The following is an 18577-nucleotide window of genomic DNA, read 5'->3' as shown; positions in this document are numbered from 1 at the left end:
AGTTCTCAGATCTGAAACTTGTTTGGGACGTTGTTTACTATGTAGACAAAAAATTGGTCTAGTCCCTATGTAGACAAAAAAAATTGAAGGTGTCTCTCATTAATTTCGTTTCAAAATGTACATTCCAAAATTGCAATTTCTAAGTTTCCAACCTCTATGTTCAGAGCTTCTTTTCTCAACGTTCTGAAACACATTTCAATGTGCAGGGAACACAGAATATTGTCCATTCCATTATTTTTCATATGGTTTTGGTTTGAGCTTATTATCTTTAAAACCTAAAAAGCTACAGCGTTTAACGGAATGCACTAAAAAGTTCAAAATGCTCTCAGGCGCCTATACAAAATGGCCGCTACGACAAAACCTGCACGGCTATAAAATAAATGAAAATGAAATGAAATCTTTGAGTTTTACGTCCCATGGTTATGCCGGTTAGGCTAAAGGAGACTGTGATGATGAGTAATGAATGAAATGGTGGAATGAAGAAAGTGGGAGGAAACGGGAGAACCCCGAGGAAACCCACGCACACGGTGTTTGTCCACCACAAAGTTCACTTGGCGGGGACTGTGATCGAACCCGGGACCCCAAGCACCAGAGGTGAACGCTCTACCACTGAGCCACCGCGGCCCCTATAAAATAAATGAATACCCATTTTCAACTCCCTGAGTGTGGTACAGCGGGGGACACTTCTAAATGGTACAGCCATATGGAGATTTACGGCTAAGGTGTACCATTTAGAAGTGTCCACCGCTGTACAAACTTAGGTAAAATAATAATAATAATAATAATAATAATAATAATAATAATAAACTTAATTTTGTCAGCAACCTTTGATCTGGAAATTGGTCGAGTTCATTTGAATTGCCCCTTTTCTAAAATGTTTACCATACGACCTCCAATCGCATTACATGGCAAAGTAATGCTTTATTATTCGGAAAATATTATACATAAAAGTAATGTCTACTCATTAATGTTATTGAATTTATTTACTTCAAATAATACTTTAAAAAGTCAACAACGTTATTTCACACGTATTCTTTTTTCCACCTTACATCGCATTGATTTCAAGCCATTGAGACCCAAAATTTACCTGCAGAAATGAGCACACCTAACGAATTTAAACACTTGAAATTACTACTGAACACAAAATGCTAACTAATCAATCCGTAAGAACAAATCAATAACATTTAGAAATGCTTTGCTACAATGACCGGATATGTTTTTGAGAAATTTAAGAAATACTTTTAATCGGTAACTAGCAGGTTAAAAAGAGACATCTTAATTGTGACAAAAACTCTTCAAAGATTTCAACACATTATTTCCTTATCGCATAATATATCAATTATAGACTATGAGATAGGTATAGTAAAGATTACCAGCCCATACCTGCGCCAGATCTTCAGATCGTTTTCTCTCTTCCACGTATTTTACAATTATTTTCTTTCTTTCTGCTAGCAACAGTAGTACTATTTGCTTCTGCCGATTTCGTTCTTCTTCCAACGTTTCTGTTATTTTCTTCACCTCCTTTTCTAACTTTTTCTTTGCTTGCCGCTCCAGCTCAAGCTCCTTTAAAAATTAAATTAGCTTTCAAATAACTACATAAAAGTTCTACATTACTATAGCTATTAAAGTAAATAAATGAAAATAAAGATTCGCCAATCTTAGCTAAAATTAACATGAGAAAAATGGTTTCAAAGTATTTGTTACTCAATATTTTGTTGGATATGGCAGCACTGCGTCGCTGCTTGATGGAATAGAGTAGTCTGTACATGCTGAAAAAGTAACGTGTACGTATCCACACATGTATCCGGTTAACGCATTAGAAAATAGTTCATAAGCACTACTTTGGAGTTTTATGTTACTCACATCTCCGTGTGCCAGTAACGATAACCAGTTGATAGTAAAGCGTGGTTAATGTGAGTTAATTGATTTCAAGTGCTAAAAGCAACTGCATACAATGAGTGGTGTTAACAAAATTGAACTCCTAACAATAATTACAATGGTAGTCGTCACTAAAGGGGCTGCAATGAAATTGCGCACACTTTTCCGGTTTTATCAGTTTTATCTGATAAGCCGCTGATAAGCTGTCATAATGTACAGGACTGCGCACAAAAAATTAACCAATGTTGCCAGTTGGGAAATCTTTTCTCTTCTGTTAGGTTTGTATATGTGTATGACAGCTATCTAATTTAGAAAATGCAGAGAAATTAATACGTAAGAATATGAAGAGGTATAGAGAAGGTATGTACTGTATTGGGAAAAACTCACACCAGTTCGTCCGAGAAATATTACAGAGGCTATTGGGCAAATGGTTGAAGATAAGATTAGTTCAGTCATGATAGAGAAAAGTTTCTATTTGTAAATAAGGAAGCTAAGATTATCGTCCTAACTTGTGCGAGTAACATTAGGTACGCTCAATGATAACATTTACTGTACATAGTCGTAGTGTATGCAATTAAATTCAGTATAGTTTCAATATTTCAATATTAGTGGCTGTTTTTTTCTTGAACAATTGAACATTAGAAATTATTGTATTTAATACAATTGAAACAACATTTCTTCTTGTTTCACTTTTTAGATTTATGTATGAGACAAATGATATTGAGGTTTACCTTTACATAAGCTCCTCGTCATTTTCATCAACTGTATACTATTCACGAGTACAGAAATGGATTTTATTTGCCTCTATATTGTGTGTTTTTCACGGGGAAGGCTAAGCAAACTTACAAAGCAATGTGGGAAATGATCAGAAGTTTAGAACCTGGAATAAATTTGAAATCGATCATGTATATACATCAGCAGAAGATTTTGTTTCGGGACAGGCTTGAGGAACAGGTAAGAAACATTTGTGTTGTACGTGCAATGCGAAAAAATGATCACAATTTTATTTCGAGAGGGACTTGAGCCCGATAGCCACCCCTAAAATACGACACTGTACATCAGTTAACCGTTCCCATATTATCTAACTCAACAAGGTAACAAATTCTGAGTAAAGGCAATTTTAACAGCTATCAAGGCTGACCGAGGCTGACCTTAAGTCTCGTCTCGATTTGTAGAGGTCTATCTCAGCCTTGGTTTCGTCTCAGTATATCGGTCTCGGTACCATCAATAGTATTTACTGATCGAATTATATAGTATTTAGTTAATCCTCAATATAATTTGTATTTTATTTCTAATTTCTGTTTCTATCCTAGTCTGAAGGAAAACCTTTACGCACAGATTTTAAAGCTACCATTGTGTCAAGGTTGGACAAAAATCTGTGTTCAAAAAGGCCAACAGAGATGTGTGCACAATTTGGGATCTAGAGTGTGCGCAATCCAGTTGCTCCCCACTAAAGGTAGGTGTGTTGCTACGAACAAAGGAATTATACGATGATACGCGTATCGTTCTTGAAGACGTCTCAATGCAACATGTTTAAAACTAAAAGTGGATACATGAAAATAATGAAGCATTCAGCATTAGAGAAGCAAGCAGGATTATTTATTAACGGAGCAAATGCTAAAAAGGTATGGAACGAATAAAAAGAGTGTACACAAGTAATGTTGATGATAATCACACGGATTTATGTGGTCCTATGCAAAAAAAGAGTCATTAGGAGGTGCAAAATTCATGTATATAATAATAGTTGATGCATATAGTAGGCGTATGATTGTTTATTTCTTGAAATCCAAAGGTGAAACATTTGACTGTTTCGTAATATTCAAAAACCGGTATGACAAAGAAGTAAACAATACAATTAAAGCTGTACAATTCGATAACGGTACAGAGTTTGTAAACAAAAGACTTAGTACATATTTGCCAAAGAAGGTATCAACCATCAACTAATAGTTCTTTTCTGTTTACAAAGCAACGGCGTAGCCGAAAGGACAAACGCATCGGTAGTTAATATGGCAAGAACATGATAAATTCTAAGTTGTCAACATAATTCTGAGCAGAAGTAACAGCTACAGCTAGCTGTGTACATAAAGAACGGTATTCCTAGTAAAGAAAAGGCAGATAAAGCTTCTATAGAAAAATGGAGCGATAAGAAACCGACGGTAAAACATCTCAGAATATTTGGGTGTGTTGCATATAAGTTTATATCAAAACAAGAGATTGAAACAGGACAGGAAAGGAAACGTTTTATGGTTACTCAAGGAGAAAGCAGACTTTGGTAAATTAACTTCGGGGCCATTTTTTGCAAGGTGATAGCGCACATTTAAAGAGTTCATATTACAAACTGGGAGAACGCAATGGCCTAATATAGCGGGGAAAAAGCGTCTTGAAGTTTTCGACTCGCCGCATATATCATACGATGCGCAAAGTTATCAAGTGACGACATGGCAGAGTAAGTAGCGTCTGTGACTCACGTACAAAGGTTCCTGGGCTCGATCCCTGCTGGAGTCAACTTTTTTTTTGCTTCAACCAATAAAGTAGCCATTTGTAGCTACAAGTAAAATGTTAATTCACAATATGTTTATAATAAATTAAAACAGAAATGTTCAAATCAGTTGTAAAATCTTTCAATGTTCCCTGTTAACTAACAATAAAATGTAATTATTTCGTGAATATATTGATATCACGAGTCATATTATGGTTACCACAATCGTGTGAAAAATGTTCTTGACGCTTCGTGTCTACATCTGTTGACAGTGTGCCAATTCTGGCGCAAATGGCACGGTGGATGAAGGGGAACGTGTTCCCTCCATTCTTGGAACTGGGGGGATTGTACTCCCCAATAATCCGATTTGAAAAGTGTTTTTGGGGAGAAATGTGATGATTTGTGTCCGATTACCAGAAAGGAAAGTGAGATGAAATTGATATACCCCCAGAATAAGCCTCAAATGTGCCCGCCTTCCAATGTTGAAGACAACTCTACTCCCCTGATCTTCCACAGCATTGTTTTTCAGCTTCATAAATATTTTGAACATCACTTAAAAAAATATGGGAACGTTCTTACCCCCTCCCCACCAATGTTGAAGACAGATTTGCACCGCTGATTACAAGGAAAATAAGTGGTAAATCTCCTATGTTTATAGCAACATCCAGTGTTACCAAAGAGGATTTCCTTCTCATCCCGCTTGTAATTCTCACACTGTCAACAAATATAGACACGAAGCGTCAAGAACATTTTTTATATAGCGACTGTGGTAACCATAATATACCTCGTGATATTAATATATTTACGAAATAGATTACATTTTGTTACTAGTTAACATGGAACATTGAAAGATTTTACAACTGATTTGAATATTTATATTGTTTTAATTTATTATAAACAGATGGTGAATTAACATTTTACTTGTAGCTACAAATGGCTACTTTATTGGTTGAAGCAAAAAACAAAACAAGTCGACTCTATAGGGAATCGAACCCGGGACCCTTTGTACGTGAGTAGTCACAGACGCTACTTACTCTGCCATGCCGTCACTTGATAACTTTGCGCATCGTATGATATATGCGGCGAGTCGAAAACTTTAAGACGCTTTTTCTCCGCTATATTAGGCCATTGCGTTCTCACAGTTTGTAATATGAACACTTTAAATGTGCACTATCACCTTGCAAAAAATGGACCTAATGTTCATTTACCAAAGTCTGCTTTCTCCTTGTAAGAACAGGATAGCGTATAGGTTATATATTCCCATGAAATGAGAGGTAAATGAGACAAGAAACGTAATATTTGATGAAAAGGTTAAGTGGTTTATCATTATTAGAAGACCAACCAAATGAAAATCGAAAGGACGAAGATAGTTACATTTTGTTAGAACCAAGCAAATCAAAGGAAACCACTGCTAATGAAGATACAGATATTTATACAGGATGAAGTTGGAAGAAACAGAGTATCAGCCACAGAAGAAACACAAATACCAATATCAGAAGAGAAAAATACAGATTCGTGTGATGATGAGCAAGAATAAAATAAAAATCTGGTAGTAGCATATAGCAAAAAGAGTGACGAAAGAAACAAATGAAAACTATGTCAAAAAATTTTGCTTGTAAATAATAACATATTATTAAACACGGGCCCAGAGCATTGAAGCAAAGGGAGATTTGTTGAATATCGCAACATTGCTTCACTGCTTCGTGGAATAGAATAGTCTGTGTATGCTGAAAAAGAAACGTGTACCCGGTTAACACATTAAGAAATACATAGTTCGTAAGCATTACTTTACACTTTTACGTTATTCATATCTCCACGTAACAGTAAACGATAAGAATTACTCGTGCTTTAGCCACTTATTTGCACGTATACTTTGTATTTGTTCTGCCATTTTCAGATCACCTATTAATTATTAAAATCTTTTCTAAGCACATAAAATAAATAAAAAAAACTGCAGTCTTCATCTCACTTATTTCTGGCTCGACTTTAGATTTGAGTCATTTTAAATACTTTGGAAATAAGTAAGATGATGGGAATGTTCATAGTGTGACCTTACACCACCTGAAACTGTAGTCTACTTTGTCTCTCACAAAACACATTTTTATTATTTTATCTATGCACACATACATAAAATTATATTATTGTTCTTCTATTGTTTATGTCACATCTTTAATCGCCTAATATTATTTCCTGTACTAGAAAGTAAAACTCTGTATTAGGAACTGAATTTAAAATATATCTTTATTGAGAACGAGATTTTGCTTTATGTTCTTGTCAAATTCACGTCAGGAACAAAAAGCAGGATCGGAACTATTTAATGTTATACCTGAGGCATCGCACTTTCAACTGGTTTGAACCTAGATGTGAAACTACAGAAAAGCTCTCAATGGGGATATTACCACACCACATTGATTGATAAAGGCTTCGGCTTTCATTTCCTTAATTCTAGAGATCATGTCGATGAGTTTTTAAATGAATGAATTCCTAATTTAAAGACGTAAAGATGTTTCTGAAATAACCCTAATCACATGAACAATGGGACAATTATTACCTGTTTCAACCGCGTACGTTCCTTTTCTAAACCATACGTGATGTCATCACCCTGAGCTGTATCGTGTTCATGCTTTCTCTTTTCTTCTTCCAATTCTTGTACTACCTATATTCAAGAACAAAATGTGACAAAGCATTCCAAGACATATGACTCACAAACATTGTGAATATGAAATGTATACGTTTTAATACTTTTTCATTTTTTTAACGTAAGGAAAGCATTACCATTTTTCAAGTAAAAGAAAGAAAAAAAAAACTATCCTACTTTCTAAAAATTTCTAACGTATTCTATATTTAAAGTGGATTATTCACCACTGGTACTATTACAACAATAAATATCATTACATATAAAACCTCTTCCTGCTTTCTGTAACATTTATTAGAAAGAGATTTTATGAAGCTTCAGCCCACCACCCTTTACTTCTGTTTAATGGGCCATGCTCATTAATATAAGAAATAATTACATTTCAAACATTCTAGTGATTAATAATTACTGTATAACTTGGTGCACAAATAAAACGTTGTAGTTACCTTATTTAATATAAAACTATCGAAACAAGGGAACAAACACTACTTCTTTATAGTAGGTGAGTACTAACTAACGATTATTTAAGTAAATATTACCATCAAATAATTCGTTTTCCAATTTTTATGAGTTCACATACAATACAAATGAAATATTTAAGTTTTACGTCCCACGCATATGCCGGCTAGGCTAAAGGAGACAGCGATGATGAGAAACGAACGAAATGAAAAAAAAGTGGAAGGAAACGGGAGAATCCCGAGAAAACCCACGGTGTTTGTCCACCACAAACCTCACTTGGCGCGAGCTGTTGGTTCTTAAAGAGTTCAAAAAATTGTAGAATAAGTAATGCCGATCAGTTGTTAAAATTTACAGGCACTTTTCCTAGAATAATGAAAATCGAAGAACGTCATCAAGGCGGAGTTAAAGCTGTTGAACGTTTGTGCCACTTAAGAATGAAATATGGAAGAGAGAATACTTTCTCAATCCACACTGTGCCATTTGACTGCATGTTCTGCCTATCGACTCTCAATGTTATTGTAATTGGATTTCTTGATACTCAAGATCGCTTTTCATTCAAGTAATTCCCCAACTTACTACTTACACTACTAGGCCAGAATTAAAAATTATGTGGATCCACGGGAATCGAACACAGATTCACAAACATGAAATTCGCCATAAGCAATTCAGTTACACTATTATTAATATTTATAGAATTTAATACCGAACAACATAAATCGGTACAGTTACTAGCAGAACTGCATACCTAACGAGTTTTCAATAACTTGCATATGATTATTGTGTGTGTGACAAAACGGTACTCAAATTCACTCGTCTTTCCGAAATTTCTGAAAAAAAAAATAAATAAATAAATGTAGGGGGAGAGATACCCACGTTTAGTTGTAGAAGTACATTCATTATCCTACATTCTAATATTACCCATATACGGAACCATGATGTTTTGTGAAAACTATCATTAGCAGAGAAACGATACGGACAGTCATGTTCAAAGTAACTTGAACACCTACCTACCTTACTTCTCAAAACTCTCTACTCATAGCATGTCTTCACACACAAAAAAATTTGAAGGGATCAAACTATATGCCTATGTTATCGGCAATTATATCTGGAGATAAATGTATGAGGCTTCTAAAATAGAGATACATATTCTACTATAGTCCGCGTCACCCGAATTGCCGTGTAACAACAGCCAATAAGCTCACAGTGCGCTGTTACTAAACATTCAAGGAGGAATCTAGTCATTCATGACTGTCCATAAATACGAACAAAATCAATTATGAATGATTAGATTCCTCCCTGAAGGTTTACTAACAGCGCACTGCGAGCTTACTAGCTGATGTCACACGCCAATTCGGGTGACGCGGACTATAATTTATGTTGCTTTCTTTCGAACAAGGCTCTACACTACGAAGAAGTAACGTGAGATATATACATATATTAATGAAAGGACGAACCAACCGATTTATTTTACACACCACAATCCTCTGTAGGTGCGAATTAAACAACTTACAAAGAGTGAAAAAATGGCCTGACTGGACCGAGACTTGAACCCGGGATCTCCGGTATACCGTGCCGATGCGTTATGAAATCACAACCGTTAAAGGTGTTCTCAATATATGGACACTGGATTGTCCAAGCACAATAGCTTAGGCTGTGGTACAAGCCATGTGGTCTGGGTAGAGAGCACCGACTGCAGGAGTGAGGGAGTGTTTGGCTGTTCTAGGAAGCGGACTGGGTAGCGTAGTGGTTAACGCATCGGCACATAATGCCGGTGATCCCGGGTTCGAGTCCCGGTCCAATAAGGCCACTTTTTCACTCTTTGTAAGTTGTGTAACATGAGATATGTTTACTATCGGTTGGCATTTAACAAAGAATAAAATAAGTTATAGTATAAACGATTTCACTATCAACGCTGAGATGAAATACCGCGATCTACTCCTAGTGCTACATTATTTTTTTAACTCGAAATAAAAGTTTACAATAACAGCAAATGAACTTCGAAATCCTTAAAACTCACAAAACAAATTAAAATCTCTTTTGTCTCACTGTATTGACTTACCTTTTTATGCCTCTCTTCTGCCTCTTTTAGAATTCTTGCCATTCTTAGCTGAGCACGTCTTTGTTGAAGTATCAGGTTTTCAAGGGAAGCCATTTGATGATCTGCCAAAGCACGAATCTGAGCTTCATCCACTCGTGGTTCTGACGCTGCATAGCTATCTCTTTGTAGGGCTGCTAAAGGATCATTCATGGACACTGTCCTGTACCGTCCCTGATGCAACAATTGCTTCACTTTTTCAGACTGAAAATGAAAGGGAGCTTTCAGATCCACATTTACAATTTTCGTTGAGAAAATGGTTAATATCTCAAAGAAAGCATATCGTTTCAAGCACATAATTGTAAAACATGTTATCCAACTCAGCAATAATAGTTAACTTTGCTAAACTGAAATATTCGAAGGAAGACAATGCCAAGCAGAAGTATTTAAAGGAAGGTTATGCATTTTACAAGTTACTTGTTATTACCTTCAGTAAACACAAGCTATTAACTTTTAGAGATGTTATTAACCCTTCATTCCTTTTCTTTCTTTCATGCTTTTTAAAGTATTGTAGAAGTCGAAGAAAAGTATTTATCTATCATTCCTCTGATTTTCTACTATCTAAAATATTATATTTATTAGGCGCTCTTGGAACGAGGATGGCGAGGCCACTACGATAGATTCAAACCCTATTAAAATCATAGCACCAAGTATGAATGTAGTTTTAAAAAATCACATTTTCATAAATGAAACACGTAAAAATTATAGATAGTCAAGCAACTAATTCACAAGTTGTATCACAAAGCAAGACCTGGAATACCTGTCCCTCAACTAAGTGAGCACCTATACAAACACAGATGGCAATATAACGCAATAGATTGTGGGATATAGTTGTGTCCTTTTCGCAACTATTTTAGCTACTGGTCGCGAAATACCTTTCTCACTAAGTGATAACCAATCGTATCAGTATCGCTTCCAAATGACACAAATTTGTAGTAGTACGATACAACTGTTAGCCGTTAGAGTGATGCTTTTATATTCCTTAGTGAATGTATATATTAATATTTGTTAACTTGAAAATCATCCGTTGCCTTTATGTTATTGTAAATAATTATTAATATTTGGCACTAAATATATAAATAAAAAAAAAAAACTTTTCACGCACAAATAGTGACCTAGAAAAAATAATTTTCCTACTCTTCAATGTGACTGATGAGTGTTTGTATTTTGTACAGATAAGTGTGCGTTATCTGTTTACACACATCCTTTTTAAGGTCAATGTAACGTATACGTCTCTTTCTATAGATTTCAGAAAATTTTTCAATAATTTAATACTTTGGGGCAAAAACCCGTCAAATCCAAAAAGTGAAAGTGTAAATGAGATACCTTCGCAATGGTTTTTCGTCATCCGATTTTCTTCAAACTTGACACATTTATACTAGACCGAAAATAAATTGACAAGTATCTTTATTTATTTTTTGTTTCTTCCGGAAAATAGGTTAAGGGGGCAAAGAGCTCCTTTTCAAAAAAGGGTTCTCGTGATTAAAAGGGTCACTTTAAAGAAACGAAACTCTGCCGATGCAAAGATGACTTCAAAATAGGAAATACGGGTTTTGTCGCTTTTGCGAGAAAAGGGTTGCAGGGGCAATACCCCATTCGAAATGACAAAGTTCCCCGCACAATCCTTACGGAAATTGGATTTCAATGGTATTGCTTCAAACCATGATATGTTGTAGATATGGTGTTCCTAAGAAAAAGTCTCAACGGGCACAACCACAAATCACTGACCGTTTGGCCACTAAAGGGATACATTTTTGAAAATAGCCGAAGATAACGACACTCTGGATTTCGGTAAAAATGACAAACGTTGATGTGTTGCAGATATTGTGAGCCTGAGAAAGTCTTAATGGGCGTAATCACCAATCAATCACTGATTGTTTGGCCACTACGAGATCACTTTTTTGAAAGCAGCAGAAAATAGTGACTGAAACTGGGATATGTTGTAGATGTTGTGATCCTGAAAAAAGTCTCAATTTGTACAACCACCCATCACTGACCGTTTGGCCACTACAGGGCCAATTTTTTTTAAAACAGCAGAAGGTAATGTTACTTTGGGTTTCGGTAGAATTGCTTGAAACCGTGATGTGTTGTAGATATTTTAATCCTGGAAAAAAATCTCAACAGGCGCAGCCACCAATTAACGACCGTTAGGCCACTACAGGGACACATAAAAATGGAACAGAAGGTAACGGTATTTTTTATTATGGTGGAATTGTTTGAAACCGTGATATGTTGTAGATATTGTGATCCTGAGAAAAAGTCTCATGGTCACAACCACCAATCAGTGACATTTGGCAACTACGGAGCCACCTTTTTTTTTAGCAGCAGAAGGTAAGGATACTCTGGAATTTTGGTAGAATTGTATGATACCCTGAAAATTCATATCCCACAACCCAGAAAGGGATGAGGAGAGTAACGGCGAACATCATTTAAGCATAGCCCATATTCACATGCTCATCTCACGGGATAAAACAAAGCCCTAGACAATTTCTCTCAGGATCACGACATCTACAACGTATCACACTTTCATTCATTTACTCCGAGATCAAAAAATCGCTATACCCGGCTGATTTTTTTTTTTTTTTTTTTTTTTTTTTTTTTTTTTTTTTTTTTATGGACCTGTAGTGGCCAATGGCTGTTATTTTGATTAAAGCCGGTGACTGGTAAAAACTTCTTACCAACCTCTTTATGGCCTTTTTTTTCTCTCAAATTTGTATCTAGTTCGAAGTATAGATTTTAAAAGTAGCTTTCATTCTGTAAATTCAAAACTGTCACCTTTCCTTATCTATAAATGATTAATATACTGTATTTTGTTCATGTGTTTAGATAATTTTAAAGAAGACAGGGACTGTATCAGGGAAGTTTTGAAATTTGCTTGAATTTTATATATTTATTGAGAGTGAAAAAGGATTTCTTAAAGCAATTTCCTGTAGTTGAAGTATAAGTTTAAAGAATAAATTTCATTTTCCAAATGCAAAATTGTCACGTAAAAATTAATATACTTTTGTTCATCTGTTTCAATGACTTTAAAGAAGTGGTAGTTACTGTTAAATACAATAAAATGATGAATGCGATTTCAGTTTCTCATTTATAGAATATCTATTAAGCTTATTAGTGATTGTACTAAGGATATGCAGAATACAGTTATTAGTGCACTTTTGTTCACGATAGTACATTTCCTTCCCATGAATGGGTCCGAACAGAGATACTTCACACTCAGATCTATACCATAGGGAATTTTGAAGGGGAGTTATTATTATTATTATTATTATTATTATTTTCCAGAGTTGGCAGTCCTATGGCCAAACGGTTATAATTCGATGGTTGTGTCCATTAAGACTTTATCTCATGATAAGATCTTCAACATATCTCAGTTTTACTCAATCTTACCAAACTCCAGAACATTGTTATATTCGGCTGTTTTCAAGAAAGTAGCACTGTAGAGACCAAAGGATTAGTGATTTGTGGTTGTGTCCATGGAGGCTTTTTCTCAGGATAACAATATCTAAAATATCACAGTTTCAGTCATTTTCACCGAAATACAAAACATCACTATCTTCGGTTGCTTTCAAAAAATGGCTTCGTAGTGGCCAAACGGTCAGTGAGTGGTAGTTGTGCCCATTAAGACTCTTCCTCAAAGTCACAATATTTACAACATGTCACGGTTTCAAGCAATTCCACCGAAATCCACAATATCGTTAGCTACTGTTTCCAAAAAAGCGACACTATAGTGGCCAAACGGTCAGTGATTGGTGGGTGTGCCTATTGAGACTTTTTCTCAGGATCACAACATCTACAACATATCACAGTTTCAGTCATTTTAATCGAAATCCAGAAGCAATACCATTGAAATTCAATTTCCATAAGGATTGTGTGGAGTAATTTGTCATTTTGAAGGGGGTCATTGCCCCCTGCAACCTTTTTCTCGCAAAAGCGACAAAACCCGTATTTCCTATTTTGAAGTCATTTCTGCATCGGCAGAGTTTTGTTTCTTTAAAGTAGCACTTTTAATCAAGAGGACCCTTTTTTGAAAAGGGGACCTTTGCCCCCTTAACCTAATTTCCGAAAGGAACAAAAAAAAAAAAAAAAAAAAAAATTACGTGTCAATTTATTTTCGGTCTAGTATATATGTGCCAAGTTTGAAGAAAATCGGATGACGAGAAACCCTTGTGAAGCTATCTCCTTTACACTTTCACTGTCTGGACTTGATGGAATTTGCCCCAAAGTCTTCAATTTGACCTTTTAACCTTGAGAGTGGGCCTAGATGGCTGCTTCGGTTACTGGATCTCGGTATTGACCTAAGGTACCTATATACCAAATTTGAGCCCCCTAGCTGTTATAGTTAAAAAAAAAAAGTTACCTTGTTTACAGAGAAACGTATTTCACCCCATTTGTGAATTTGTATAGCTCGTACCTTGCCATATAAGTACTGTTACTTTTGGCATGTTATGTAATCTTAAGACTTTTCTTCAAATTAATTATGCCATGTTTTGAATGCGAGCTAACCAACAATAAACAGCACATCACAAATATTGACACTTTTTGTCTCAGTATGATGCAGGTATTAGCAAATTAAGGGGAGAAATAATAAGAAGAAAAAGAACAATAATAATCCAAGAATATATCCTACACGCCTGCTGCCACTCTCTTTAGGACTCAACATAGTCTGAACCAGTGCACAACAAAAAGTACGGATTCAACATAAAACAAAACAAACAGAATTAAAACTACCATATTTAATGCACACTATACGGATGAAATCAAACTACGTGAGAAAAAGCTTTCGAACATATTGAAGATCACTGAAATGCTGAGAACGAAGTCTGAAATAAAGCAATACTATAAAACAAAGCAGATTAATCACGTGAAACTTAACCATAAAACAGAAAATGAAAGCTATAAAACGGAAAGTATGCACCTAAGTTTCATCCATCGAGAATAATAATAATTTATTGGTATCAGGAAATTACAGACTAATAGGCCATTTACAATTCCCAGGAACAGTACATAAATAATAAAACAATCATGCATATAATAGTATTAAAGAAAGAAAAAAAAACATACAAAAGTAGCATAATTGTACATATTAAGTAAAACATAACTAAAATTACAATCAGGTTGTAAAAGAAAAAGAAAAAAAAACATGCACGGACAATAATGAGATAAATGGAAACAGTATAATTACAACATGTATATATATACAGATATATACATATATATATATACAGATAGGTAAATAGAAATATAGATATTATCTAGGTCGTGACTTAAACAGACCTTTAAACAAGTGAAATACGCACAGTCGTAAAAAAAAATCGTCCTTCATTTGATTTTTATTTCTGCTGTCCAAAACTGACATTCAATTGTTACTTAAACGATATTTAATGTTTTAGTATGCCCAATGAATTGATTTAGAAATTCGATACTGCATGATTCGGGAATGCAAAGCCTGCACAGTATATTTTACACACCTATATAGCAGGTCAAGGTCTATCACCATGCCAAATTTGAATTTGATCAGGTAAGTTCGTATATACGGGATTTCGTTTTCTAAAATACGAGGGTAATCCCAAATAAGTCATTATATAAATTGTATATATATTCAAATAAAATGTTATTTTCAACAATGTGTACATCATTTTAAAGCCTGTACCTTTATCTATTTTCTACATATGTGAAGAAGCGTTGAACCTATCCTTCACATCGGCGTCGTTGCTGAAGTGCGTTCCGACTAAACGTTCTTTCAATTTAGGAAACAGGTGGTAGTCACTGGATATCAAGTAGTGGGTAATTAATGATATCTCCTGCAATAAATTGAGATCTCTTCCTTGTTTTTTCGTCATGAATTTCAGTACGACCAAATGAAAACTCCTTATGCCACTTGCGGATGTTTTTGACAACCATGCACAACTCGCAACACACTTCCCTCAATTGGCGATGAATTTCAATCGGTTTCACACCTTTTGTGCCACAAAACCGAATAACTGCGCAAACTTTACACTTGGCGGTAGCGCCAAGCGGGAGCTTCTTTACAAACGGCTATCAAGGTAAGACTGAGTGTCCCAGCGAGGTGCACGCAGGCATGTTTGTGAGTGGTGAAAACAATAAACACAACACTATTGCTAACAACCGTACGAACAGTTTCTTTGTGTTCCAAGCGCTTTGGAGTCCTAACTTTTGGAATTACCTTCGTATGACGCAAAATTTGATTGTTAATATCTCGGGAAGCTACGTCTGTACAACATATTTCACACGCTTATATAGTAGGTGAAGCTCTATCCCCATCCCAAGTTTGATTCCGATCGGATGAGTTCGGTGAATGTTTTTTGTTTTCGAAAATACCATCAAAGCACAAGATTTGACCATCTATAACTCGGAAACCGTAATCCTGCACATTATAATATTTCACTCACATATATAGCAGGTCAAGGTCTACAATGACGAATTTGATTCCGATCGCATGAGTTTGGTATATGAATTTTTGCTTTCGAAATATGACGCGAAATTTGATCACCCGAACACTGGAGTCGTAGGCCAGCACAACGTAAATATTTCATATACTTATATAAGAGATCAAGGCCTATGACCATGTTAAATTTGATCCCGATCGGGTGAGTTCTGCTGAACACGTACGATTTAGTGTTCTTCATTTCTCGGGAAAATGAAATGAAGGACGATAATACGTCTTCATTAAGTAAAATAAAATAAGGTTTTAGTAATTAGCCTTTAAGTCCAGTACTCTGTTTAAACTAGTTCCTAGTTTATGAAACACTGTTATAGCATATTTACCTTTAATGTGGCGATTACTACATCCCGTGCCTGAAGTTCTCCCTCCAAGTAACTTAGAAGCTTCAATAAATCATTCTTACTGAGCTCCATTTTTGGATTCCGCTGAAAAAAAAAAATAATAATGATTGTCTATGTATCAATAGATTTTTGAAAATAATAATAATAATAATACTAAAACTTACATGCTATTTACTAACCAGTTACATTCTATCAGTAAAACTGACCGATTATCGTTATGGCAAGCGGTACCGTCCTCACAGCACACAATTTGTACCGCTATACAGAAGTAAATTATTTTAAAAAATTAAGACCACAGATCTTCCCATAATTTGTCCTAAACTACAGAATGATTACCTTTACTTTCAACATGCACATTTTTTTATGATTTATATCTATCAAGATCTATCATAACCACTTTTCAAATGGTAGATTTACACAGCTAGTAGTTTCTCAAACCCAAAAAGGATAAGACTCGTATAATTTCACCAAAATCCTCATTCACACTAAAACGTGTTTTACCAGTCGCCACTAAATTGTGTTTTAACAGCGTATTAAAACAGCGTACTCGTACCGTTCTCCCAGCTAAATGAATTTTTCACACCAGGAAAGGATGAATTCAATCCATTTCATTAAAAAAAAGAAAAGCTCCCAAAATGACTTCCCGAAGTCGGAATCTACCTAAACCTCTCGCATACAAAGTTAGATTCACCCCATTTAATCAAAACCATTATACTCCCTTGAAGTATCAATCAACGACGCCCCTCATTTAGTTTTTCCTCAGTTAAGGTTTAATTAAATTACTTTCTTACACCCTGAAATGGGAAGTTTTCTCATTTGAAAGTTATCTCACACCCGAAAATGGAATATTCAATCCATTACTTTGAAATTCTTAGGCCACCTCGAAATTAGCAATCCCAAAGAAATAAATTATTTTTTTCCAAGAGAAGATTTAGCTTGATTGATTTACTATACCAAGAGCAACGTCCACATATCCTATTTCCTCCCATTTTTAGACCCGTTTTAAAGGTAAATCACTTTTCCCAGTTTCCTACATCTATTTCGACATAATTTATTAATTCCTATATTATCGTTCAGCATATACTAATGTACACAAATTCATGTGAGATGAGCAATGGACAGTTAAGGAAATATATATTAGATTTTACCTTGACACATATACCAATACAAGAGTTTTTTTTTTTTTTTTTTTTTAATAATAATGTTCTGATTTCATTAAGAACAAAAATACAGTAAAAGTAATCATACCATTGAATTAGTGAAAAAATTCTCTAGTAGGCAAAAGCACAAAACTTATAGTTACTTTTTAAGAAATTTGGCATGAATTCTGGACAGACACTAAAGTTTAAGGCCTTAGCACCTTTACCCAACGTTCCGTAACATCTACAACTTTTGTTTTTAGCATTTCTGAAGCTATTCAAATATTGTTTGGAAGTCCTCACATTTTAGACCACTCTTCATTTACATATATATGTTTTATACAGCGTGCAGCACTGAATCCGTAGATTTTAAAAACGTTATTAAGAGTAAATGATTAATTGATTAATTTTATTTAGTTTCAAGAAATATTTAGTGTATATATATATATATGAAAACATTGAGTCATTTTGTACTTTAATTAACCAAAAAGAGAAATTTACTTTCGCCATATACTGTGGTCTTTAAAATTCACACTGAGCTACTGTCAACGTCCTTGTTAAACTCTTTCACAGCAAAGGGACGTTGTTCTCCAGTCCACCGCTCCTTTGCAACTAAATGCTTCTCAGTTAGCTACAAGATGACAACTGAGCTTGCATTAAACTTCTACTCAATTTCATTATTGGAGAAACAGTTTACAAATCACTCGATTCACTGCCAACCTGTATTTTGATTCTTGTACCATCATCAGACATACATAAATATACAATAAAATTTAAAGTCGACTGAAAAATGGGAGAGAAAATAATTACATGATTTGGCCCGGACAGATTCAAGGTGAGTTGAGACGACGAGCAGGTCTCAGAGCACCTCCCCTAAGTTGATCTCAGACGGTACCTCATTCCTTGCAATCTGCGAAAGACTATTGTCCTACCAGTTCATTACTGGTTGGAACGCTTTCCGGTAGATTCAGTACCGTTCCTATAACAACTCTCCCAGCATTTGTAGGACGGTTCCTAACACCCTTGGAGAAGAGTAATGGGATACACCCATTGTACATTGGGACGAAACCCATCTCCCATTTATA

The 18577-nt window shown here is 35.1% G+C and overlaps 1 protein-coding gene across 1 annotated transcript in view; it reads right to left on the bottom strand.

The window, feature by feature from the left end:
* LOC145688074 (uncharacterized) overlaps positions 1–18577 on the bottom strand; it is a 119729-nt gene that overhangs the window by 69368 nt on the left and 31784 nt on the right. The window contains exons 2-5 of the mRNA XM_081761795.1: positions 16336–16437; positions 9511–9750; positions 6909–7013; positions 1384–1563 (exon numbers count right to left, since the gene is read on the bottom strand). Of these exons, the coding sequence (XP_081617921.1) occupies positions 1384–1563; positions 6909–7013; positions 9511–9750; positions 16336–16437 (627 nt within the window). The remainder of the gene's footprint in view (positions 1–1383; positions 1564–6908; positions 7014–9510; positions 9751–16335; positions 16438–18577) is intronic.

Source organism: Thermobia domestica, chromosome 6 (assembly GCF_964235325.1).
Source record: "Thermobia domestica chromosome 6, izTheDome1.hap1.1, whole genome shotgun sequence".
Lineage (NCBI taxonomy): Eukaryota > Metazoa > Arthropoda > Insecta > Zygentoma > Lepismatidae > Thermobia > Thermobia domestica.
The sequence above is the reverse complement of the archived record's forward strand: the minus strand, read 5'-3'. Positions and strand labels throughout refer to the sequence as shown.